The sequence below is a fragment of the Crocodylus siamensis genome, chromosome 8, assembly GCF_052110815.1.
Source record: "Crocodylus siamensis isolate JL-2025a chromosome 8, ASM5211081v1, whole genome shotgun sequence".
NCBI lineage: Eukaryota > Metazoa > Chordata > Crocodylia > Crocodylidae > Crocodylus > Crocodylus siamensis.
In genome coordinates, this window is record NC_143402.1 from 45,436,033 (window position 1) to 45,463,245 (window position 27,213).

General features: G+C 46.4%; 1 protein-coding gene across 1 annotated transcript in view; it reads left to right on the forward strand.

Annotated features, from left to right (window-relative positions):
• The first annotated feature begins 2,042 nt into the window (after positions 1-2,042).
• LOC149858396 (endothelin receptor type B-like) overlaps positions 2,043-27,213 on the forward strand; it is a 28,826-nt gene continuing 3,655 nt past the window's right edge. Inside the window, exons 1-7 of the mRNA XM_090061209.1 lie at positions 2,043-2,207; positions 9,027-9,566; positions 18,938-19,050; positions 20,185-20,389; positions 21,132-21,281; positions 23,962-24,095; positions 25,385-25,493. Of these exons, the coding sequence (XP_089917335.1) occupies positions 9,114-9,566; positions 18,938-19,050; positions 20,185-20,389; positions 21,132-21,281; positions 23,962-24,095; positions 25,385-25,493 (1,164 nt within the window). The 5' untranslated portion in view covers positions 2,043-2,207; positions 9,027-9,113. The remainder of the gene's footprint in view (positions 2,208-9,026; positions 9,567-18,937; positions 19,051-20,184; positions 20,390-21,131; positions 21,282-23,961; positions 24,096-25,384; positions 25,494-27,213) is intronic.

Below are 27,213 nucleotides of genomic sequence, written 5' to 3' on the forward strand. Positions count from 1 at the left end.
ACTTCCCCTTATATGGGAAAACACAGTGTGCGTGGAGAGATGCAGAATGAACCACTGGGTTGGTTTGCCTCCTGCAGCCTCAATAAAGCATCTCTTGTATATTTGTTACAACCAAGTTTTCCTTCTTCCCACTACACATCCTGCTCTTAGCTTCTCTAGGTGGATTCCTCTTGCTCTTGTATGCTTCATCTTCCTTTCAAGTTGTAACTGGGGGCATGCTCAGGTCTCATGGCAGCCTACCCACCTGCTCTATGGGTAATCTGCCCATTCTGTCCTGCCATGACTTTGTTGTTTCCATAACCTGTTGGTATAGTGTGGGAGGCTGCCCATTACATGCCCCAATGCCAGGGGGCACCATCTACAGCTCCAACCTTCCCTACACCACAGTCCATGCTTCACAGATGGCATCCACATAGTGTTCTACATGATGTTCTTAACCCATACCACGACTGGTGCTCCAGGGTCTCACAGGGACTCTCACTCTCCCCCTGGAGGAGTAGGTCATTGCACATGCTACAGGTCTTATTTTGAGCCACACTCAGCCTCCTAGTAGTGGAGGACTTAGCAGGGTCAGGACTTACCCCTCTGGCTCTTGCTGAGCCCCCTACTCAGCCTGTGGCCGAAACTACAGCCTCAGGCATCTGAAGACATACTTTGGCCTACTCCCCTCACATGAGGTTCCTACCAGGCTCTCTCTAGGACCTATGCACCACACCCCACCCTGGGGTCTGCTCATCATCTTCCAAATCAGCTGCTAACAGGGCTGGCCCTGTTAAAGCTTACAGCTAGTTCAGCCCTATTCAACCCCCCTCAAGCACAGTCCTTCAGGCCTACTCCCATTCAATCCTACTGTGTGTGAGGCCACAACTCCACATTCTTCCTTAGGGCCTCACTACACTGCCCTCACTCAGGGCCTCAGGGTCCACCACCCCCATAGGCTCAGGTGACACTCCATTTGCCATGTCTGGCCACACTACACTCATGCCCTGGCTTCTTTCACCCCACCTCACGGGCTCAGGTGGCTACAGCCATACCTGGCCCCACTCTTGCCTCTAAAGCCCACCCAAAGATAGGGCTGGGGTTAAGGTGCCCCTCCTCATCTTTCACCAGGGAGGTAACTGGCCTGGCATTTCCTCGGGACTCCTGCACCACCAGAAGCCCCACCAAGCCACCCTTCCCCAGCAGGATGCAGTTTCAAGTCATACCCAGGCCCAAAAACCTCCAGCTCCTACCTGCTAAATATTTCATGCAGCTCAGCCAGGTGCTGTGTTTATATAGGCAGCCAGTGTTTTAAAATGGCTGCTGCAATCGAGCACCTGCCAGCTGCTTGACTCAACCCTTAAAGTGGCAGGCACTGCAAGTGCCCTGCCACACAAGTGAACCAATCTGCAGAGCTGCTACCTGCTTGTCTGACACCCTTCTCCATTAGGATTCCTGGCTGTAGTACCTGGATCATGAGGATCCTGTCTTAAACCACTCTGACTTGGACACTGACACCAATTTAGAGTTCAACTACATATCAACTTCATATCAGGGTCAGTCCAGTTGCACAAGGGGCACATTCTGATGATGTTAAGTGGGAAGAAGCCAATCACAGAAATCTCTTCTGGGAGCAAGTGGCTTCACATAGCCCTTTGCAAATAGGGATTTTTTTTCTCTAGCATCCTTCTTCTAAAGATGCTTGGCACAGGGCTGTAGCTTTAATTTTGAAAGCAGACTAAACAACAGAGCAAGTCAGGACCCATTAAAAATGTGACAGTGCAGCAGCAGACTAGCCACCCTTCTTGAAATCATGAGCCTTCTATCCCAGTCCCCCTCCCCCATGGGTCCCTTCCCTGGCCATCTCTGCTTTTTCCTGCCTAAAGCTCTATTTATTTATTATTTTCATCTCCCTTATGAGCTGCCTTGTGTTTATCTCACTTCCCCCTCCTCCTCTGTCTCTGCCCTGGCCTTCAACCATTGGTTAGAGGAGGAAGCCTAGGGATTCTCTATATAACTAACCACTCCATTCAAAACCATTTCAGTAAGAGTGCAGGCAGCAACATCCTCAAGATCACCACGCACATTAAAGCAAACTCCAGAATCTAAAATCTGTGGGTCTCACTGGGGTCTCCAGAAGAAGCCCAGCAGTCTACTCAGGAAAAAGGAACCATTAGCGTGAATGAACTTCATCCAAGGAGCTTCCAAGTTCATAAGGACAAAGGAAGGTAATTTATTTCTGAGGAAGGCTTTATTGTTTCATGGAGTGATTTGCAAAACATTAAATCAACAACTGATTTCATAGCTTTTCAGAAATAACTTTTCAGAAAAGAAATAACTTTTGCATGCTTGTCTGTCATTCCCTCTGCATCTATATGTTGTGTGACAAACTGAAAAAAAAAGATTGTGCAGACCAATCAAGGTGTTCTTCAGCTGCATAGGGACAAAAAAAGGGAACTTGGTACAGGTTATAGCAAACCCTTTATTTCCCCCATTCGTTTACGAACCAGGTTGCACTCAGAGTAAAGGGGCATCTGGGGACATGAAATAATCTTTTTTAAACATTATTTTTTCACAGTAAAAAGTTACCTTCAGAAAAGGTTTGTCTCATAATGTGTCAGGGCCCTCTAGCAAGGACATCCCCATACACTTGCAGTGCTGTTGAATGAAACAGGTACATAGTGCTGTCTCCCTGATTGTGGCGGGTTGACACGTGGCAGAGGGATAAGGTAGTGGCTGTGTCAAGGTGAAAGTCTTAACTAAGAATCTAGTGGATTCTCCTGTTCTTATCCCAAAGAAAGTCTTAAAGTCCTGGCTTTGGCTATCTGACACCTTTTAGAAGTTAGTATTCTGGATGGGGTACTGGAAAAAGCCACATATGTGTTAAGCTTCCTATCTGAAAACTGTTTCAGTGAAGCCCATCTCAGGAGCATGGTTGAACCATGATTTTTTGTAGATTCATTTATGTTCTTAGTAGACTCTCAGGTAGACTGACCAGAGAGATGTAGGGAGTTGGTCATTGGTATAGTTATTTGCATGATTTTTTTTCCCAATATGAGGGTCCCACTCTAGTATTTAAGTGTATCAGATGAAATAGAGGGTCTCCTTTAACCCTGAATGGGTATGTTTCACAGTATGTATAAAAAAACGTGACAAATAATTTAATTACAATTTTGGCTGATTAAAATCAACATTATTCCATGAGCCCTAGGGTCTGGCCAAACATGGGGGGGGCGGTGTGCATGCATGGGTTTTTTTTTACAAAACTGTATACTAGTAGAAGTGTTGGCATCATTTAATTTTATAAATTTCAAAAGCTTTGTTTACCACATAAACATTCCCTGTGATGTTGACAACCCAAACATTGCAATATTTAACCAGAGCATGAGACTCTAACAATGGGCTGGTAGTGACTGGTGTATTTTCATTGTCTGATCTGAGTGAAATGAAAAAAGTAAATGAAAAAAAACCATGATTAAAAGAAGCATTATGAGAATAATGGAAGCTATATGAAAAATAAAAAGAAAGGAACCTTTATAAAATAATGAAATAATAAAAGGAACAATAAAAGGAACCGTTATGAGAAAGACTCTTAGGATTGTGTAGGGAACACTAACTATTGGATACATTTTTAAGCCAAGTTATAGATTTCTATACATGAATATATATAATTATTGGATTCAATAAGATTCTGTGGGAAGTGGCTCATTCCTCCTTAAATTCTTGATGTTTTAGAGAAATGTCTACCTAATGGTCTTGAATGTCTATAGCACTGTGTTAAATTATTTTCTATTATGCTTTCTAACAGGAAAATTTAAATAATACGTTAATATGATGGTTGATGAAGTTATTAGCAGGATCAAGAAAGATTATTTTTAACATGAGGAAGCAGCATAATTCAGTGAATTCTATTTCTGCCTCTGCCACAGACTTAGCGTGTATCACTGGGCAAGTTTCTTCCCCTCTCTGGGCCTCAGTTTCCCCATATGTATAATGAGGACAGTACTTCCCTCCCTTTGTTAAGTATTTTGAGCTTCATAGAGAAAAAGCATTCTCTGGACCAGGTCCTGCCCATTGGTCTTCTAAAGATGCAGTGGTGATGATGATGGTGCCCTCTTCGAACACAGGGAATATTTACTTCAGACCAACAGTCCAACACTGCAAGCAAACTGAAGAGCCTTGAAATGTAAATAATTTTCAGACTTTTTAGGCTAAGAGGAAATAGAGGTAATTTTTTGCTAATTGCTTTGCAAGTATCTTGTGGGTCGTTAGAACTGCCTGTTTCTGGAACTCTGGCCTGTACAAAGAATCTGACTGAACTCATTGGAGTTGCATATCTGCGTATGTTTTGCAGGACTTAAGGCTGGGAGAGCAGAAAGGGACAGCATGTTATAGCATGCCTCAGGTACATTAATGGGTAGAGGATATAATATAGCTGTGTTTAGTCTGTGCAGCTCAGCTCTCTGACTGAGAGCTAGTAAAAGCCTTTCAGACTGTAAAGATATATTTGTAATGATCCTCCACTATCAATCATCCTGGAATCTTTGACCATTTGCTTGAAAGCAAAGACTTCTAGCACTTGAACTAAAAAGAGTGACCCTATTAGCTGGCAGCACTAATAAGCTATTATTCTAATAAGTGGAATAGCCACCAGAGGGTGACATGGAATATCTTTTATAGTAAGTCAGCTTACCACAAAACTCCTGTCACTAAAGCACTTTTAAAAAGGTAATATCAAAAAGTGAAAATTTCAGGTATATAATATTGTTTGATTAAATGCTGCCATCTTATGGATGTGATATAAAACCAAGGAGACAGAACATGAGGTCATTAAAGATCTTGTGTTGTTCCTTGAAAGAGAGATTCTGTCTCAAAGGTATTTAGGTACATCTATGCCTCTTCCGTATTAGTTTAACTAGGGAGAAGTGAGGGGCCACCAGCCTGGTTGTGGGAGGCGTCCAGAGATAGCAGCAGCCCTGTACTCCCTGCTCTCTGGCATATCTGCCCAGGGTGCTGAAATTGCTACTGTACCTCTGCTGTTTTGGTACCTAAATCCACTATTTTAGAGCCATCAATATTCTCAAAACTGCTGCTTGGTTGCCACCTAACCCTGATGACATCTAACTCACATAGTCACTCATGTTGCTCCTAGTGGTCTCTCACAAAGCTGTCTCAGTGCTGACAGCACCTGACTCCACAAGTTGGTTAGAGCCCCCCCTCCCCCCGCTCTGCGCTCCAGCCACTTGCCACATCACTCCCTCACACAGGCTGATATGCCACGGGCCCTGCACACCCCTAGGGGCAGCTCTGCCTACATGTTAGGCATTGCAGTGCCCAGGGTGCCAGAACTGAATCCAGAACCTGGACTGAGGTGCCGCCTATAGCAAGTAGGGAGAATGAGGTGCCTCAGAAGGGCAATCCAAAGCCTTATATGCTGCATGAGCAAGAGAAACAAGCTTGGCATATGTCAGAACTCCCTCCACTTCCTGCAGCTTAGGTGCCTGAACCAGGGCTGCAAGGGAAGCACCTCCATTCACATGGGACACTGAAACCAGAACCTACCACTGTGGTAAATACCTACAAGGATTCCTTGAAAGAGCCAAGCAGGGCCCACTCTTTTTAAAACACAGTTGGTGACAGTGCCTCCCTTTCAGATGAATAGCTTAGTGGTTAGCAAACTTGCCTAGGAAATAGAAGAATCCTGGTTCAGTTCCTTCTTTAGTCTGAGATTGTTCAAATCCAGATCTCCAACCTCCCATGCAAGTGTCCTACTCACCCAGCTATAGCAGAGTCCAAGAGGAGGACACTGTTCACAATGCATCACTGTGCAGCAAAGAATGCAATATTCCATGGGCCAGAAAGAGAGCAAGCAAGGACCTAACTGAACCTACTAGTTACAGATCTTAGCTGGGGTGGGGGGTGTTGTTCCATGTTATATTACAGTCACTGGATAAAAACAGGTATAGTCTGGAAAGAGGATTAGACCAAGGGTTAATCCAATAATTCTTTGCAATATGACTTTCTTCCTTTCCTAAACTGTTCTGTGGTTTACCAGTTGCTGCCCTTCACCCTAGAGATACATGGCATGGATATAGTTTATATAGATATATTGGATATAGTGGAGCACCAGCTTCAGGTGCCCACTTAGAAGGAACACAAAAATGGCAGCACCACCACTGCCACAGCTGTCCCAGTCCCTGCTGCGACTGCTGTTACCACTGTTCCCTCCTAGGGTGCAGTGCCTGGTAGGCCACTGGGAACAGTAATGCAGTAGTTATATTTGTAAACTCCTTTGGAATCCTTATGGATGAAAGACACTAGGCATATAAAATGTCATTATTGTGACTATTTTAGCATGTAGAAACATTCCAGTCAGTAGCTGCTGAAAAAAAGGATGGGGTCCACAGCTTCTCTTTAGTCGAAACATATCCAAGCCTCTCTTCTCCACATAAGGAGGCAAAATACAAAAGAATTTTCTTTAAAGGGGTATTATATTTCTGTTCCCTTTGCTTCTTTAACAAATTCATGGCACTTTAAATGCTCCAGCCTCACTTTTCAGGTCCATTCTAGCTATGATTAAAGGATTTGATTAATATTTTAGCATCTATATTCAGCATATCAATAGAAACCAGTGTTATGATCTCCTTCCCAAAGTTGGATGTTTACAATTTAAACTGCCACGGATCTGATTAAAGGATGATAAAAAGATAGAATTGATTAAGCTTGCCTGGCAGGGTATAAGTAAGTGTGATGGAATGAAATGGAGCAAAGGACAGGCAAGAGCCTTTTATCTACGTAGACTCTTTAAGCACTCTGTCTTCCCCTATCCTCCTCTTTGTATCTCCAAGTGCAACACCAACATGTAACATAGATCCCTCCTCTGTTTCCTCATGTATATCTCTCATGCCCTCATTACCCTGTCCCCATTTTGTGTCCCTGATCTTTTCTTTGTTTTTCTCTTCCTGCCCCACCCCATACTTGGTCTGCCTGCTCCCTCTCTGTCTCCCCAGTCTGAGACCAAGAAACACACTATTTTTGTATCCATCATAGTCCCTGGTCTTCAGCTTGATGCTCCCACTCAGTTCCCTTTCCTGGACTCCTTCCATCACATTTTCATATGGTTTATTTCCACCTCCACACCAGCTGAGATTCTTGATATCCATGTTATAAATGGGTCACATAGGTTAACAGCAACTTGCTAGAGGTGATGAAGAGGACCCTGACTCCTCCAGAAGTTAATGGAAATCTCCCATTGATGTCACTGGAAAAGGGATCAGGTGCATGGGCACAGTGTTAATGTAGAAGGTGATGTTCATGTCTGTCAATCATCCATCCCTTGTATCATCAGCAAGGTAACAACTGGCACATGCTAGACATTTAGATTTGTTACATCTATGCCCCATGACAGATGTATAGTGAATGTCTAAAAGTTACTCTATAATTTCAATAAGCAAAAACAGGAAGTAGGATGGGCATGGGGGTAAGAATCCAGGTGCAGAGTCAGAAATATAGCTGGTGAGGAATTTTTAGATTAGTTAAAACAAACTTTTCATAGGAATTTACATATTTTCCTGCAACAAAGGTTTCTTGAGTCCAAGATGGAATTTCCGGTCAGAATCAACAGTTAAGAGTAAGAGACTTGTTCACTCATTCTAGATAGCCAGTAACCCAGAGAAAACTCAGGTTCAAGTCCCTGCTTTGGCTTAGACCTTGCACTTTGCTCGCTACATCCTAAGTGAGTGCTTAGTTACTGGACTACTGGCTGTTCTGAGGTGGCAAGGGTCTCTCTCTGCAAAGAATCTTAGGGAGATCCTGATTTCATCCCAATGTGTAACAAAGGAACTTTCAAAATTGCAAAAATGTTTGCATGCTGGGAAAGCCATTTTTATCCAATTCTAGTCAGAAGACCTATATTCTATTCTTGGCTCTGCCATGGACTTGCTGTGTGAGCTTTGAGAAGTCATGTGCTATCGAGTTTTCTCTGTGGCAGCTTCTGTCTCTGCAATACCTACTTACTGCTTTGAGCACAGTGATTTTGAACGGATTAATGACTGGAAAATGTGTTGAGATCCTTAGGTGGACGGTGGTATTGATGTACTAAATGTTCTTTCAAAGATGTGACTGTGACCTGTAAAGTGCAGTCATCTCTGCTGATGTATAGGTGCATTTTGGGAGTGCCTAGGACAATGATCAAGATGAGAGCCCCATTACTGTGTTCTCACTAGTCAAAAAAGAGTGTAGCTTAGGGAGCTTTACATCATTCAGTATTTAATTGAATGTTATAGGATATTCTGAAATGAAGCTGTTCAATTAAAAACTATATAGATGGAGGGAAAAATACTCTCCCACCACATTAATTGGTATGAGATGTCTGCTGTAAATATAACATACAAAAAATCCTGTCCTATATTCCCAGCACAGCTTGTAAGCATATCTTACCAGGACTTTTCTCTTGGCACAAAGGAGAATTGTGTGGTATCTAAAATCTACAAGGGTTATGATAAAAAATAGTTATTTGTCTGCTTTGTGGGTGCCTTACATAGCTGGGATGTTTAGTAAATATCCATCCTGATACCTCACCAACGGCCAAATTCAGAACCTTCCAGGGTCAAAGGGAATACCTGCATCAACATTAAAGGGAGCTGGGTTGAATGCCATTGGGACCCCAACACTCCTCCAGAGACTATTACAGTACATTGTTGCCATAGATGGTAGTTAAGATGGGTTAATATGAAGTGTTACCAAATATGCTGAAGATGAGGAATGATTTAGTAGACAGGTTATTAATCTGTGCTTTTGGAAAGGCACGTTCAATTCTTTGTTTGATGGCCTTGAGTAAGTCACGTAGTTTCAGATTCTTAAAGGTACTGAATTTTCATTGATTGTAGAAGAGGTTAGGTAACTTTAAAAATCCAGACCTTAATCTGTTATCTCAAGAGTAATGAAAATGACAATGTGGTTCCGCCAGTGAAGCACTTAGTTCTTTTGTTCAATTTTATCAAGTTTCCTGTTCCCCTGATAATCTGTTTTTGCCTCATTCTCTACAGGTAAAGCTAAGACCAAGCAAGGACATTTTAGCACTGCAAGCAAATATACATATAAGAATCTGGAGGGGGTCTGAGACTCAGTCATCAATGGCTAGAATCCCAGCCTCTGTGGCACTAGCCATGTGCCTGACTTGCTTTTTCTCAGGTGTCTGTGGTCAGACACCAAGAAACTTCAAGGACAGTACTGTACCATTTGAGGTTCTTGGCCAGGAGCAGGCCTACAGTCTTGTTCAGTCAAGATTATTACAGGATGCTACAGTCCCCTCCAACCAGTCAGATGACTTTCCTGGGAATGCCCAGCCACAGCCAGCACTGCCTCCTATGTGTGTAAAGCCTGCTGAAATCAGACACATCTTCAAGTACATCAATACCATTGTGTCCTGTACCATCTTTATGGTGGGCATCATTGGGAACTCTACACTGCTGAGGATCATTTACAAGAACAAATGCATGAGAAATGGACCTAATGTCCTCATTGCTAGCTTGGCCTTGGGGGACCTTCTCTACATCCTTATAGCTCTTCCAATCAATGTATACAAGGTAAGCATGATGAGGCACTAACACCATATGCCATGATATTGAAATTTGGGGAAAGTGGCAAGGGGAACTTTATCAAATGAAGGTGCTGAGATACTGCAGCATAATTTAAATACCTAACTTGGTTTAGCAGGTGGCTATGATATACATCTGATTATTGATTGCAAATCAGGAAAAACAGTGTTACCCAATGAAAAAGTCACCGAGCTGGGGCCCAGAAAACCAGAATTCTATTTCCAACTCTGCCACTAACCTTCTGTGGACAGGTCATGTACAATATGCTTTCCTCATCTATTCTGGGAGAAAGCTCTTTTCCACAGACATTTTCATACTATGTGTTTGTATACAGCCTGATACAGTAAAGCCCTGGTAGGTAGGTAGTCACGAGGTAGCCAGCATAATCCTAGGTTTCATACGTAAGAGGGAGAATCAGGAAACCTGAGATAAGTTCCCATGTTTCTGCCTGACATTATTTCTACACATGTTACTTCTCCTCTCCATTGCTCAGTTTTCCCATCTGCAAAACAGAATGATGGCAATAATGCTTTCCTTTCCTTTTTTCACTTTGAGATCAGTGGCTTTAAAAAAAAGGCTACACTGTTATTCATGACAAACAAGGTATATTCTCAGATAAAGACTGTGCATGAGTTTGTGAGAGGCTGAGTGTTTGTGTGTGAACATTTAATTAAACTTAACCCCTCTAAATCACTGCTTAAAGCCTCCGAGAAAAAAATATATTATGATCCCACAATGCACAGTTTAGCTTATTCCAGTTGAGCCAAATATTACTCTTGTTAATTCTAAAATGTCCATTAAGTTTACCCTTCACCCTAACTTGATACTTTTTTAGTGATTCTGAATTTGGTTGATAAAAATAGTAGTAGTCATGTAATATAGGACTTCTCTGAAGCTTTTGACTTGATACTGCACCACATTTTCAATAAGAGGTTAAAACCAGGAGTGCTCAAGACCTGGCATACAGGCCAGATCTGGCCCCTGGTGCCATGTCACCCAGCCTATAGGGCTCCCCATGGGTTCAAAAATTTGGCAGTGGAGGAGCAATGTCACTGCTTCCTGACTGCCAAATTTCTGGGGGCAGCACAGGGCCTTATCCTACCACATGGGGCTGGTCAGTGGGCAGCCCAGACCTGATCATGGCATGCGAGCGGTATGGGGTCTGATCCTGGTACAGAGGGCCAGGAGAGAGCAGTGCCAAGCCTCAGGGCCAGATCCCAGGACTTGGGGGCAGTGCAAGGCCCCAGGGCTAGATCCTGGTGGATGAGCTTGACACTGGCTCTAGGTACTGACCCCAGCAGGCAGGGACGACATGGGGCACCAGGGCAGGATCCTAGAGTGCAGAAGCCCAGGGCTCAATCCCAGTGCAGGAGGTTGGTGTAGGGCACTATCTGGGTCCATGGGGGGGCTTCATCCTTGTGTGCAAGGCTAAATCTGATCCATGGACCTGCCTCACGTCTTTCCTATGGCCTGTGGGGTCAAGAGTTTGAGCAGCACTGGGTTAACATTATAGGAAATCAACAGGGTGCATGTTCAATGGATTAAAAACTCACAGATAGAACTCAACAATGTTAGTGTTAATGGAGATTCATTGTGCAGCATATATACATAATAGAGTGCTTTTAGGGACCCCTTCTTGGTCTTATGCTAATCAACAGTCCAGACTAGTTAAAACTAGGGTGCAAATATATCACGAAAGAGAGTAATCATAGGCACAATTTTACCAAGGGTTGTGGTGGGTTCTCAGTCACTGGAGACTTTTCAGTCATGACTAGATATGTTTTTTTAAAGCTACACTTTAGTTCAAACTAATTAATGGCAGTAATAGGGCCTGTGTTACACAGGAGGCCAGACTGAATAGTTGCAATTATCGCTTTCATCTTTGTAGTCTGTGAATCCTCACACAAGGTTTGAGTCATGTGAACTTCCTTCGTACTAGGAGCTGAATTGAATGGCTGCTGAATTGGCAGCAAGCCCCATGTTAGTTAAGAGCAGAGAACAACCAAGTGAGGGAGACTGGTGAAGGAGCTCTTCTGAAGAGACAGGCGTGGAGTTTCACCTGTGGCCCAGCCAAGAGGCTGCCTGTACATGAACCCTGGAAAAAGGAATCTCAGAAAGGCAGCAAAGCCCTGCAGAAGTTGGGGCTAGGTCACATGGAGTGATCAGAGTCCTGGTCTTCCGCACCCACTAAACAGGCTGTACTCGGGGGACGGCAATCAAGGTTGGACAGTCACTGGAGAGGAGCCAGATTACAATCAACTCTATGGCTGCCTGTGTCTTGTCTCCTTCACACCACAGGTCACCCAGCATTGAGGCACTGCCCTGAGGAGGAAACCCAGGCAGTTGTATCCAATGGCAGCTCAGCAAAGATTTGTGTCTTGGAGCTTTCGCAGTGTGCAGAGGACTGGGCAGCCTGATTTCTCAGTGCAGCTGGCCTGACCTCTTCTGGACACAGTGCTTCAGCTGAGGTCTCACCAGCACTGTGTAGAAAGGAAGTATCACTTTCTTAGCCCTGCTTGTGATGCATCAGCTAATGCATCACAAGCAGGGCTCCCTGCACTCCCCGTCTATAAGGATGGCAACTTTCCCCCACCTTGTGCTGGCTTCAGCAACTCACATGCAGTAGCTGAGGAAGATCTGGTCCTTGACACAGTGCCGCAGGGAGTTTCATCTCAGTTCAGCTTCCAGAATTGTTGCCTCTAGTCTAAACTGTGAGAGTGCCAGTTTGAGTCTCAGCAGAAGCAACCTGTGGGATATGTGCCTTGTGGCTGCTTGTGGTGACACTATGGAAGTGTCTATACAGCTCTGTCCATTGCTAATAAAATATTTCCCACCCAGTTAGGCTCACCAGAGCTGGCAGTGAGGCAGAGTAGACTGAGAATAGACCTCAGTGGCCCCCTCCAGCACTGAGCTGTCTACTCTACTGCACTGCCAGTCTCTGGTGCATGCAGATAGATGGAGCTTATTTTATAGGCAATGGTCCTTGTTTAGGTGGGAGGCTGTGTAGACAAACCCTATGAGATCAGAGGCAAACAGAGTCTGACCTGTAGTGTCCAGCCACAGTTTAGGGGACTCTGCCAACTTGCTAAAGCAATCCAGTGCTTTGAATTGCACATCAGTTTATCTGCTACAAATCACCAGGCCCCTAGCAGGCATATACAGAGACTGAAACAGTAGCTCTGTCCCTTAGAAAGCTCTATTTCCAGTGGGTTATTCCATGAGACTCTGTGCTCTGGAGATCTATGTTCAATTTTCAGCTGTTGCCAAATGTCCAGTTGAGTTTAGTGAATTCTACCCTAGATCCTATTTGGCACCTTAGTCTCAGGACTGTAGGACAGGGGCTGTCACAGCTGGTAGATGCACTGGCAGAATTGTCTTGAGAGTGAAACACCAGAGCTGCTGCAGCTCAGGACACAGATACTGTGTAGTGTTGTGTGGGGGCCCAGAAGTACAGTAGGATGCGATACCACTAGGGAGGATGGCGCTGCATGGGTAGAGCTTGGGCTAGGGAAGCCTGATATAGTAGGGCCATAATGAAGATATCTGGGTAAAACCACATGGATACTGTGTCCCTCTGGGGTTTGCAGGCTGAATGCAAGTATTTATCATCAAGTCTCAGTGATCATTTATTAGTAGCAGTCATGACTGTATAGCATTCTTGGAGCACCTGGCATTTCATTTCTGTAAAGCAGCCTAAATTCCCTGTCCCAAAGAGCCTGCAACATAGAATACACAGATACCACAATAAGTAAACATACTATGTGTGGTGTATGAGAGGGGTAAGATAGCTGAGGACGACTAGAGGTGGCTCACAGGAAGGTGCATTTGTTTTCATAGTTTCATAGTTGGTATAGAGTAGGGATGGAAGGGACCTAAGCAGATCATCGAGTCCGACCCCCTGCCATGGCAGGAAAAAGTGCTGGGGTCAAATGACCCCAGCAAGGTGTTCGCCTAGCCTCCTCTTAAAGACCCCCAGGGTAGGAGCCAGCACCACTTTGCTTGGAAGTTGGTTCCAGATCCTAGCTGCCCTGACAGTGACGTAGCACCTCCTGATATCTAGCCTAAATCTACCCTCTGCCAGCTTGTGACCGTTATTCCTAGTTACTCCAGTAGTGCTCGGGGGAACAGGGACTCCCCCAATGCTTGCTGATTCCCCCTGAATAGTTCGTAAACAGCCGCTAGATCCCCCCTCAGCCTTCTCTTGTGGAGGCTGAAAAGGTTCAGGTCCCGTAGCCTCTCCTCGTAGGGCCTGCCCCACTGCCCCCGATCATGCAAGTGGCCCTCCTCTGGACCCTCTCCATGTTGTCCACATCCCTCCTGAAGTGTGGCGCCCAGAACTGGATGCAGTACTCCAGCTGCGGCCTGGCCAGTGCCGCATAGAGGGGGGGATCACCTCCATGGACCTGCTCGAGATGCATCTGTGGGTGCATGACAAGGTGTGGTTGGCCTTTCTGACTGCTTCCCCACACTGTCGGCCCACGTTCATCTTGGCATCAATGATGCCTCCAAGATCCTTTTCTGTCTCTGCACTGACGAGAAGGGAGTTCCCCAGCCTGTAGGTATGGTGCTGGTTCTTCCTCCCCAGGTGCATCACCATGTACTTGTCAGTGTTGAAACTCATCCTGTTCTCATCAGCAAATTTGAACAGGGTGCTTTTTACCCCCCTCGTCCAAGTCACTGATGAAGATGCTGAACAGTGCAGGCCCGAGAATCGAGCCCTGGGGGACCCTACTGCCCACATCCCTCCAGGTCGAATAAGACCCGTCCACCACCACTCTCTGGGTGCAGCCCTCCAGCCAGTTGGTGACCCATTTGACTGTGTGGGTGTCGGCACCACAGTCCCCTAGTTTTTTAATGAGAACAGGGTGAGAGACAGTGTTGAAGGCCTTCCGAAAGTCCAGAAAGACTACATCCACTGCTTTTCCTGCGTCTAAGGATTTGGTGACCTGGTCGTAGAAGGCCACCAGGTTGGTCTGACAGGACCTGCCTCTAATGAACCCATGTTGGTTGCCCCTAAGCATAGCCTCCCTGGCTGGCCCCTCGCAGACATGCGCCAGGATAATTCTCTCTAAAAGCTTACCCAGGATTGAGGTAAGACTAACTGGCCTATAGTTTCCTGGGTCCCCCTTCCTCCCTTTTTTGAAGATGGGAACCACGTTGGCCCTCTTCCAGTCCTCTGGCACCACACCAGAGCACCACGAGTGCTCGTAAAGCCATGCCAGGGGTCCTGCAATGACCTCAGCTAATTCCTTCAGCACTCTGGGGTGGAGATTGTCTGGACCAGCTGATTTAAATACGTCCAGTCCCTCCAAAAGTTCCCTGACTAGGTCCTCAATGACCCTAGGCCTGGGTGCGCCTCCCCTGGGGCCTGAGGGGGTCCTGGTTGTGGGGGTTGATCCGGTCCCTGCTCAGTTTTGTTCATCAGTAATGTTGATCCAGAGCCCGCTGAATTCAGTGAGAGTCTTTCTGCTAATGTCAGTGGCCCTTTGAGATCAGGCCCCCCTAAGCAGGGGCTTGACAATGCAAAGTACCTGCATGGCAGAGGGAACAGTGGATGGTGGGAGGCTTGAATGTGAGGTTGGTAGTTGATAAGGAGGTGAGCAGTGGCATGGGTGGCAGAATGGATAGCCAAGTTTCTAGGAAAGGGTCTCCTGGCGGGATGAAGGAGTGTAAGTAACATAGGAAAATCCAGTGGACAGAGAAAAGGGGAAATCAGAGTTATCGCAATATGGGCTGAGGTTATCCCAGTAGGCTAAACCTAGGTGACTGCTATGCTTTCACCACTATGGATTTCAAACAACATTAATGGATATTCCCCTATTAAAAATGGTGAGAATATGTACCTATTCCAAACATAGCTGGATTAATACATGGGGTGGTGAGGCCCAGGGCCAGAAGCCCCTGCTAATCAGGGGCCCCCTGCATGCCTGGGTTCCCATGGGAAAGTGGGGGGGTTCTAGCCTGTAAGGGGCTGCTGGGAGTGAGATGCAGAGGGCACTGTGTACATGCACATGGCTTGGAACGCAGCTGGGCAGCCTGGAGAGCAGCTTCCTGCAGGTAAGTATATTGGGGGAAGAGGTATGGGGGGCAGATCAAGGCTCCCACTGTCAGGGAGGGAGTGGGGTAGGGGCAGGGACTGGAGCTAGTGCTGGAGGCACCTCCCAGCTTGAGTGATACATGGGACCTAGGGCTGAGTCAGAGAGCAGGACAGAGCCATGGGTGGCTTGTCCAGGGTGTGTGTGTGTGTCGGGGGGGGGGGGTCAGCTCACTGCTGCTGTGTGTACCCCCCATGGGAGGCATGGGGGGCAGAGGAAGGGCACGTGCCCCCTTGGATTTGTACGCAGGGTGGATGCAGGCTGCCTGCTGTGAGCTTGGGTCTCCTTGCCCTGCTGCCTTTGCCCCAGGGACTCCATGCTAGCTGTGCACCCCCTGCCTGCCAGGCAGCAGTGGGAGTGGCAAGCTGTGCTGCAGCCCCCAGGGAAAAGGCAGCAGGGTGGAGAGCCCTGAGCCCACAGCAGGCAGCCCCCATCTGTCCTTGCTCCACTCCAGCTGTGGGGGGTGGCAGGGAGCAGGGAGGAGAGGCAGGTATGTGTCACCCTGGCTCCAGTCCAGCCAGGTCACTCCAGACTCCCTCGGATGGCACAAAGGCCTGTGCCTTGGCAGTGACAGCACCAGGAGAGGAAGGGGCCCCTCCTCCCACTGGAGCCCAGAGCCCCAACAAATCTTAATCCACCGTTAGTTCCAAAACCCATCACAACTGGTAGATCCAGCCTCCAGTAGCGCCTTCTTCAAGTCCACAGAGAAGGAGCATGCAGCAGAGCAAGGAACTGAATCCATATCTTCTGAGTCTCAGTATAGTATACTATTCACTCTTCCTAGCTATGATTACCCCTGATTAACACCAGTTAAAGCACTGAAAGGTACAGGCCTGTCATGGTTATAAATCTATGGCCATAGCCTAAACATGCTGTTCAGTACACACTTAACAGGCACAAAGTTCTGGTTGCTTAACTGAATTTCCTGACTTCTATGAAATTAAAATCTCAGACTTCAAGTTGCACTAATTCTTTCTTTTTTGCATGCATGCATGTAATTCAATTCTGTAATGCACAGAAATGATTTTTGCCAGTATAATCCTGAGTCAGTCAGCCCAATAATTGGATTTCAAATGGTTATGTTCAGTTATAAATTATCATAACAACCCATCATAAGTATGCAGTTTTATTACATTAGTGCCAGGCAGTATGCTAAATAAGTACTGTGGGGTGAACTCAGTGTAATGCCACTGAGTTTCTGGGATGAAGTAACAAGTAGGGGGTGCACATGCACACCCTAGGATTGGCGGTGCACGCCCTGTGATTGGCTGCTGCCGATGCTGCCAGCAGCGCCTGTGGGCAGTTGCCACTCACCACCACCCCTGCACTCACAGCTGACACCGGCGGCAGCATCTGTGAGGAGTTGCCAATTGCTGCTGATGCTGCTGGCGGCATCTGTGGGTGGTCACTGACTGCAGGTCGGCGCTTGCCACTGCCACTGACACCACTGCAGCCACCTGCAGGAGCTCCCCAGTCACCACCTCCATGCCCCCTCTGCCACCGCCTGCAGGTGGTCACCATGCCCCGCTCCCCAGCCTCCAGGGGCACACATTGTTCATGATTTTAGAAAAAGTGTCCCCCCCGGGAATCCTAGTTACCATGAATATAAACCAGAAGTTGTGAGGTTTAGTGAAGTGCAGACAATAAAACGAGGGCAAGACTTCATTCAGCCCCATTGTCACCGATGGACAGGAAGCAGGGAGAGTCCGTAATGGGTGGCTGTGGGAGGCCAATTCTGCTTACCTTACTCAAGCATGTACCTTTACTGGCATCAAGTGGGTAAAGGAAGCAAAATTTGGCCTATGGTAGAATCAACATTGTTATTTTTGTTAGTTCCTCCTTTGTTGGCTAAATCCTGATCTCCTTGAGTTCAATTAAGAACTAGTCCTAGATGAAGCTTTCTTTCCTGACTTGTCTGAGTCTGACCAGTGACTTCCAAAAAATGAAGAATTACATAGTATCATAGAATCCTAGAAATTAAGGGCTGGAAGGAACCTCAAAAGATCATTGAGCCCAACCCCCCTGCTCTGGGCAGGAATACTGCTGAAATCAAATGATCCCAGGAAGGTGTCTGTCCAGTCTCCTTTTTGAAGACTTGCAAGGTTGCACCACTTCCTTGGGAAGTCTATTCCAGATTCTGGTCACCCTTATGGTAAAGAAGTTCTTCCATACATCCAACCTGAAACCATCCTCTAACAGCTTATGGCCATTGCTCCTTGTCCTCCCCTGGGGCACCTTCATGAACAGTTTTTCTCTCAACTCCTGATATTCAACCCTTACATACTTATAGATGGCCGCCAAGTCCCCCCTCAGCCTTCTCTTCCCCAGGCTGAACAGTCCCAGATCCCTTAGTCTTTCCTCATAAGGTTTGTCCTCCAGGACCTTAATCATTCTTGTGGCCCTTCTCTGGACCCTTTCAAGATTCTCCACACATTTTTTGAAGTGCAGCGTCCAGAACTGGACACCGTACTCCAGCTGGGGTCTCACCAGCACCGAGTAGAGGAAGTATCACTTTCTTAGCCCTGCTCGTAACATGTCAGCTAATGCATCCCAGTATGCTATTAGCTGTGTTGACTACAGTGTCATGCTGGCGGCTCATGTTCATCCTGTGATTAACCATAACCCCAAGGTCCCTTTCAGCCATCATGGCCAAGACACCTCCTAACTTATATTCATGTCACTGGTTACTTCTTAGAAAGTTGGCCATTGCTTATTTTCCTAGTCTCAGGCAATGAAATATTGTCTATTGTAGCTAGTATTGCAACAAAAAAACTGGTATTAAGACCTATGTTGATAGTCACATTCAAGTTTGGATGCAAGACTGAATTTGGTCTGGGTTTGAATGTAATTACATTGAAATTCAGGAGCCGGTTTTACAAAATTCTTGCTCCCTCTGAAAAATATGTCTCTTTAATTAGGAATCCAGCCCAGACCCAAAAGCCTTAGGCCTAAAGGATTCAAATCCGAGTTCTATACATCTGACCCCAAAACGCCAGTGTATGGGTTCACATATTGGCATTGGGTCCATTACCAGCACATGTGACCATCCTTTTACATCCATGCTCTTGGAACAGGTCTGGTTAACAATATAAATAGTGGTCCTACAATCCTATTTGTAGACTGCCAAAGGGGGGACATGTAAGCTTTCTAATGATTTTACCTTACCTTCATGGGCAGTTACCGCCCTGAAGACAACTCTGTGATACTGAAAAAAAGCCTAACATGTCTATTAATCACATATGCTTCCTCCACCACTCTTCTCAGCTCCTGGCAGAAGACTGGCCATTTGGAGTGCAAGTGTGCAAGCTGGTCCCATTCATTCAGAAGGCCTCTGTGGGCATCACTGTCCTCAGTCTCTGTGCACTCAGCATAGACAGGTAACATACCTATCACCACCATCACCACATTCTCCAGCTGGACCAGTTTATAGTTTCATAGTTTGTAGGGTCGGAAGGGACCTGAGCAGATCATCAAGTCTGACCCCCTGCCATGGCAGGAAAGAGTACTAGGGTCAAACAACCCCAGCAAGGTGATTGTCTAGCCTTGTCTTAAAGACCCCCAGGGTAGGAGCCAGCACCACTTCTCTTGGAAGCTGATTCCAGATCCTAGCTGCCCTGACAGTGAAGTAGCACCTCCTGATGTCTAATCTGAATTTACCCTCTGCCAGCTTGTGACAGTTATTTCTAGTCACTCCTGGTAGTGCTCGGGGGAACAGAGACTCCCCCAATGCCTGCTGGTCTCCTCTGACTAGTTTGTAACGGGCCACAAGATTCCCCCCTCAGCCTTCTCTTGGGGAGGCTGAACAGGTTCAGGTCCCGTAGCCTCCCCTGCTGCCCCCTGATCATGCGAGTGGCCCTCCTCTGGACCCGCTCCATGTTGTCCACGTCCCTCCTGAAGTGCGGTGCCCAGAACTGGATGCAGTACTCCAGCTGCGGCCTGACTAGTGCCGCATAGAGGGGGAGGATCACCTCCTTGGACCTGCCTGAGATGCATCTGTGGATGAATGGCAAGGTGCGTTTGGCCTTCCTGACTGCATCCCCACGCTGCCGGCCCATGTTCATCTTGGCAGCAATGATGACTCCAAGATCCTTTTCTGCCTCTCTGCTGATGAGAAGGGAGTTCCCCAGCCTGTAGGTATGGTGCTGGTTCTTCCTCCCCAGGTGCATCACCTTGGTTTAATCATAGTGTGGCCATTTACTGTCACACACCCCATGGCTCCCCCAAGCCAAAGTCAGAGAAGAGTTTAATATACTGGAAGTTAGACTCAGGCTCACACAGACAGTCCCTTACTAACATCCAAGAGAGTCTAATTTGGTTTAACACACCTGAAGGGGAGATGGAGAAATGTGGAAGTTAAAATTGGCGTGGGGCTACTTTAATCCATCCCTTTGTAGTCCTTTTGATCCGGCCCTTTTCTTGCTGCTTTCTGCTCTCCTGATGCTCCTGCAGGTGAGGTACAGAGTGTGAAGGGAAGGGAACAACCTCCCTTTGCATTCATGTCTCTTTGGCAGGTACAGAGCAGTGGCCTCTTGGAGCCGAATCCAAGGGATAGGAATCCCCATGTGGAAGGCAGTCGAGGTGATGCTGATCTGGGCTGTGGCTATTGTCCTGGCTGTCCCTGAAGCCATTGCATTCGACATGGTGGAACTGAACTACCGTGAGCAGATTCTCTGGGTCTGCATGCTGTCCTCTGAACAGAAGTCCAGCTTCACAATGGTGAGTACACCACTCCCTCCTCTGCCTGCAGGGTGATGTGATGGGGTGGGGGCCCAGGCACGTCTAAGTTTTCGTCCCAGGCATGGCTGCAGAAGTGGATGGTATCCACCTTCTCCTGGTCCTCAGAACAAGGCAGGGGATAACAGGATTGGGCAAAGTTTGGAAAGGTCTAGGATTTGGCTCACATGCCCATTTGGGTCACAGTGGGCATGTCTGCATGTGCCCCTGACTATGCAGTCCCAGTGGCGCATGGGTCATTTTTGACCCTCCTGTGCAGTAGCTTGTTGGTACTGAGCAGTGGTGGTGGCATTATGGTTACTGCCCACCAACATTATGTCAGTGTAATGATGAGCTACATCACCATAGCTCATTGCTACAGCAACAGAGCATCTCGCATAGACATGCCCTGGTACCTTACTATTAACTGGTTGGCAGGTGAACCAGAGATTTGGTTCAGCCTGTTGGAGAGACAGGAGCTAAATCAGGACTTGTCATCTAGATCCACAGCCACATTCACTCAGGCTCCAATTTGTTGGGATTTATGCTCACCTCTAAGCCAAACCTCCCAAGCCAGTGTCCAGTGATTTCACATGGGCTGAGATGAATGTAAGACTTGCACCTCTCATGATTGCCCTTCCTTGGAAGGGTCTAATTTGGCCAGTCAGAGGCAGGACTAGTTGGGCCCTGGGATCCAGTCTGATTATTTCCGTCATTCCTCATGACTCTTCTGTTCTGCATGCAGTTCTACCGAGATGTGAAGGACTGGTGGCTTTTTGGCTTCTATTTCTGCCTGCCTCTGGCATGCACCGGTGTCTTCTACACCCTCATGTCCTGTGAGATGCTAAGCAAGAGAAATGGCATGAGAATAGCCCTCAATGACCACATGAAACGGGTAAGAAAACCAGGAAAGGGAACCAAGCCATCTGCCAAGTAAGCTGCAGAGAGAATATAGACACATACTGGCCCCAGTATTAATGAGTACAAAGTTACTTCATTCCACTCAAGTCAATGAAGTAGAAGACAATGGAGCTATGCAAATTTACACCAGGACCTGTGGCCACTAGCTATATACATTTCAGAGCTCACTGAGTTTGCCTGGATCAACAATGGTTACATGGTCATAACTTTCCCCATAGTTTCACGTTTTGTCATTTTCAACACTTAACCTTTCATCTCCAGGTAAATACTTAGAAGTATATACAAGGATAGGCAGGTGAAGCAAGGCTCTTTAGAGTGCCTTAGGCTCAGACAAGGTTTTTGTAAACACAGGCCTGTCCCTGGTCTCATTTACACTGAATTTTACACTGCTGTAAGTATGATTTACACCAGTGAAAGAAGAGGAGACTCGGGCTCATTTTAATGACACTTTTGACAGGGGTAAGTCAGACCACTGGTGACGTTTAGAACTTCATAGGCAGTAGCTCTCCTTATTTAATGTGCCGCAGGCTGGGCAACTCTCACATTATTATATGAGAGGCACTGTGTTTCTTAAACTAAACTAGTTCTTTATTAACAGCACTATACAGAGAGATGCTTCAAGCGCTGCTAGTGTTCCAGCCAGGCACACACACAGAGGTGCTTCCTGGTGCCTATTCCAACTATCCCTTCCTGCAACCTATACCTTCTTTCAGGTTCCATGCGGGTTCTTACATCCTTCCTTTCAACATATAATGCTGTTTCTTTTTTACTGGCATTCTCTGAATGCTGGAGTTAAAGACGCATAGCTCAGTGCAGGGACATGGCTTTCAACATCCGCCCCGGCTAGGTCTCACAGTCCTTCAAGCCCACTGCTTTTCAAACTAGTCCTCTTTTCTGTTTGCAATGTCATTGATGGTGGAGACTTGTTTCCACTGAATTGCTGTCCTCATTTTGCTGTGTCAGCTCTCAGTACTGCTCCTCTACTTTGTTTCCTCTGACTCTTCTCTATCAGGCCAGTTGATACCTATGCCTCTTTATAAGTCCACCAGGTCCTGGCCTTGTCCCCATCTATCCAGGCATTCAAGCTGTCTGGTACTACTGCACAGTTGTCTTCAGTTTTTTCCCCACCACTGTCCTGAGTTGGTAGCTATCCCATATGACAAAAGACAAAAAACCAAGCAAACATCTGTTCTGATTTACTAATATCATGTGTACTTGAAAAGCACAAATTGAGCATCCACGAGAAAATGCTTTACTGTATTTGAAGGGAAGCAAAGTTCACAGATAGTCTCCTGGGAAGAGTAAATGAATCAATCTGTAGAGTGCCTCCCCTACTGCAAACAGTAAAGTCATAAACTTTCCCCTCCTACAACACAGGACAAAAAGGGATACCTGGGTATAGAACCCATCCCCAGGTATGACTGGGTCTCTGTCGCCCCATTACTGTGGTCTGTGATTGCTCGTTCCACGGATACATTTGAGGGTTACCCAGGTAATAGTTAAAAATACCTGCATGCAAGAGTAACAGTGCATCATTATTCTGTCTCAGGCTGACTGTATATGGGAAGCCAAGGGCTCTAAAGTACATCTCTAAATGTTCTCGATTGCCTGCTGGTTAAATACATGATTCATTATTACAGCAGAAACAGGTTGCAAAGATGTCACTGTTTCATTGGTTGCAATGGCTGGCCCTTGTGTGTTCAGACCTCCTAGTAGCTTTCCATTGACTGGGAGGAATATTGGACTCAAGCTTGTTGCACCAGGACAGTGGTCAGCTCTGATGCTCAGCTCCAATACTTATTTTCTCATTCTTGTAAATTCCCTTATCTTTGGACATGTGTAGAGCAGTGCTGTCCAACTTTCTTGGCTCTGTGGGCTGAATTCAGCCCACAGGGCTTCTCACAGGCTAGATGACTCACCTTTGCCACAAGAGCAACAGCTGCTGGAGCCACTGAATTAGCCAGTGATTTGAGCTAGCAGTGTTGACTGAAGACCCCAAATCTGGTTGCCGAAAAAGGAGTCTTGGGAGGGAGGAGGGGGAAATGGTGGTGGCATATGCTCCCTGAATTTCCGAGCACTGCCAATGCAGAGGCTCCTGCAACTGCATGGGCCACATTTTAACCCCTTGCAGGCCACATGCAGTCCATTGGACAACCCTTGTCTAGGGGGTTAAGGGAGACTATGGTGGATGCTGCCACAGATCTTTCCCCTCCACTGTGTGAGCAATTACGCTCACCATTGGCTTGACTGAAGCCAGTGGAAGGCTTTCCATTGATGATGTGTGCTTGCAGGGCTTTTGAGTATGCGTTCACCCAATGTCGCTCACTTGGGATGCACATAGGGTATTCCAAGCCACCAATGTTTTGTCCTGCTTGTACTGTGCTCTCCCTCCCACATCACTCAGGGTTTCTCTGAGTGTCCAGTAATACAAGCTTCAGTGTAACAGAATCAAAAGGGATCACATAGACATCCAAAGGAGCCATGAGCCCTTATTAGCATTGTGCAATGATTGCTACCATTTTGAGAACATGCTGGTGCTACAGGGGGCACCTGTGGATTTGAAAGGAGTGCACTAGTTGGTGCCCTCTTGTTCCTCTAGTTCACGCTCACTCTCAGCATGCGCTGACCAGCATGTCCTTACTCATGCGTTTTAGCGCCGGGAAGTTGCTAAGACGGTGTTCTGCCTAGTGGTGATCTTCGCCCTCTGCTGGCTGCCTCTCCACCTCAGCAGGATCCTAAAGAAGACTATCTATGATCAGACAGACCCCAACCGATGTGAGCTGCTCAGGTAGGGGCTACCAAAAAAATGACCTTTGCTACTGTACTGCACTTAAAACTTGTGATCACAGAGAAGTAAGGCTGGAAGCAGTGCCATAGTAAGGGTGGGGGGGCAGTGGGGTTACTGCCCTGGGCACCAAAGTTAAGGGGCGCCAATAGGCGCTGCCCAGCTGGGGTGGGGTGTGGGATGGAGCCATAAGTGGCTCGTCTGGGGGGACACGGGGATGGAGGGAGGGCGGCTCCTGCCACTGCATGTACTCCAAGGCAAGCATGGGGGGGTTGGGTGCCCCCTGGATCTGTGTGCAGGATGAGGGTGGGCTTCTGCTGCAGACTTTGCCCTGGGCATCACTTCCTTGCCATGGCACTGGCTGGAAGGGACCTCCAGAGTTCATCTAATCTAACCCTCTGTCTGAGGCAGGAGCATCCCTATCCAAACCATCTTATAGAATTCATTATCTAAACTCTACATAAAACTACTATCAACCCTGACACAACACAGATATAACATCATAACCTGGCACAGAGAAAGCAGGAGAACTGTGACAGACAATGTCTTGCTTCTGTAAAGGTTGTCAATATATGCTCAAATGATCCCAAGTAAAGGAGCACTGGCATACCCTAGTCAAAGTCCCCCGCCTTGGCTTGCAATTGCAAAGGTGAAGTTCCCAGTACTGGACTGAACCAGGGCACACATGATGTTAGGATCAAGGAACAGATCTCAGTTGCACTGTTACTACCTGCCAGTGCAAGAAGCCATTATTCTACACTCCCCCTGGACCAACAAGTAGAAAACCAGGTGCCCAGTGAACCAGTGTGGTCCTGGAGCTGGGACCAACAATCAGCTGTTTGGCAGTCCCAGCCCCAGGACTGCACTGGAGTCTTGAACTCACTCTAGTCCAGTCCTGGGGCTGGGACTTACCAACAGACAGCTGATTGTGGGTCCTAGCTTCAGGACTGCACTAGGGCCAGTCCCAGAGCCCCATCATGCAGCTGGCATCAGGCTGCATGGCAGGGAATCTGTCATACGCTCAATTTAAGGCATGATGGAAATTAGCCACAAAATTATTACACATATTTTGTAAAATATTTTGTGGCTTATTTCCCACATTATAATGCCATTAATTACATGAACATGTGTCCAGGTTATTAAGTAAAATGCTGTTAATTGGTTAATCACATCTTAAATATAATGTCTGCTAGGAGCCAGACAGAGCAACAGGTTGGTGCGCTGTGGAAACTTCTTATTTTGTGTTTAGAATTTTTCTACCACATCTAGCATCCTCTCCTCTCTCCTCCCAGTTTCCTCCTGGTCATGGATTACTTTGGCATCAACATGGCCTCTCTGAACTCCTGCATCAATCCTGTGGCTCTCTACTTTGTCAGCAGGAAATTCAAGAACTGCTTTCAGGTAGGAAGTAATTTCAGTGACTCACTGCAGGTGCCAGTAGTCAAAGTGCCCCATGGCACTGCCCACCTTAGCTCCTGAGAGAGGTAGTGGAATCCTGTGGAGGTTAGCCAAAGCCTAAAGCAGGATTTTTCTTCCTCAGATTAAGGGCTGAGCCTTGGAAAGACGGTTAATACTTATATGACTTGCACCTACAAGTCCTAAGCAATATTGTGTTGGGGACTGTTCAAATACTCAGAGGGATAAAGTCTCTGTCCCAAAGAGCCTTCAAATGTTATAAACAGACAAGCAGAGAAAAGATGAGGAGAAACAGAGGTACAGAGATGGGGAAGTGGCTTGGCAAAGGGCACACAGCAGATCAGTGACAGAGCCACAAACAGAACTTGCATCTCCTGATACCCAGTGCAGTGCCATTTGGTAGATAACACTGCCTCTCAGTGGAGTCACTGAAGTATCAGCTTCCCTTTGGGGAATGACCTAGTTGAAGCAAACAGTCAGCTATTTTTTATGGCAGAGGAGAGGGTCCCAAATGGTGTTACTGATGCTCCCATACCCACATCCTTGCTCAGCTTGACAAGACTGTGAAGCACAGTGAAGAGGCTCAATCCAGAACAAACTGTGACTAACACTGTTTACCATACCAGCAAGGCTGGGAGCATTGGAAACACTGAAATGTGATATAAAAGGACACGTGGAAACAAGCCAAGTTTAATTTTTACCTTTCCTTGAGCTAACAGCAGAGGTAAATGGTGAACAGATAACCCAGGGACTGAGATACCTTCATGCAAAGTGTTCATCAAATAATTTCAGATGTAATTAAATCCAAGTCTGTTTCTAGGTAATTTGCAAACAAAGGTTGGAGTGGGCAAGTCTTACTCTGGTGAGCACTTACTCTTCTAAGTATAGTCCTATGGGATTTGATGTCATTGCTCATGTGAGTAAGGTTTGCACAATCTAGTCCTAAACTAATCCCCTAAATTATCTGCCATTGGTAGAATAATTATATTTCAGTAGTGTACTGAGGCACTGAACCAAGTTCAAAGCCTTTTGTTCTAGGTACTGTACTTAGCACATAGAAAAATGTACAAGTTAAGGGTTTGTCTACATGGGGATTATAATCCAGAATAGCTCTTCTGGACTAAACCTTTGAAATCAGATTCAGTTATACCTGAATAGACAAAAGTACTCTAGCTCTGGCACCTTCTCACAGGGAGTCAATCCAGAAGCACTATTCCACATTAAAATTTCACCCAGATTAATGTTAATGAAGATACAAAACTTAAATAGATAAAAACAAGGATTCAGCTGTGACAGATGGGCAAGACAGTTAAAGTGACTTGCTCAAGATTGTGCGTGGAGTCAGTGGGCACACCTACACAAGATGCTAAATACACAGTAGACTAATTCTACGGTGCAATTAGTGCTTCACAGTAAAAGCTGTGCTAATGAGCTACTGCATGGTAGAATTAGCCTACTATACATTAGCATCACTAAAAGAGCATGCACCAGCAGTACTGCACAGTAGCACCAGTTACTGTGCATTGAGTTAGTACCTGTTATTACAAGTACTAAACCTAATGCACAGTAACAACATTGCATTAATGCATGTGTAGATGTGCCCAGTAGCAGGGAAAGAAATTGACTCCACATCTCTTGCAGCTATGTTTCCTATCTGTCTGTAAAGAACAGCTGAGGTTTTCAGAGGTAACTAAAGGTATTTGGA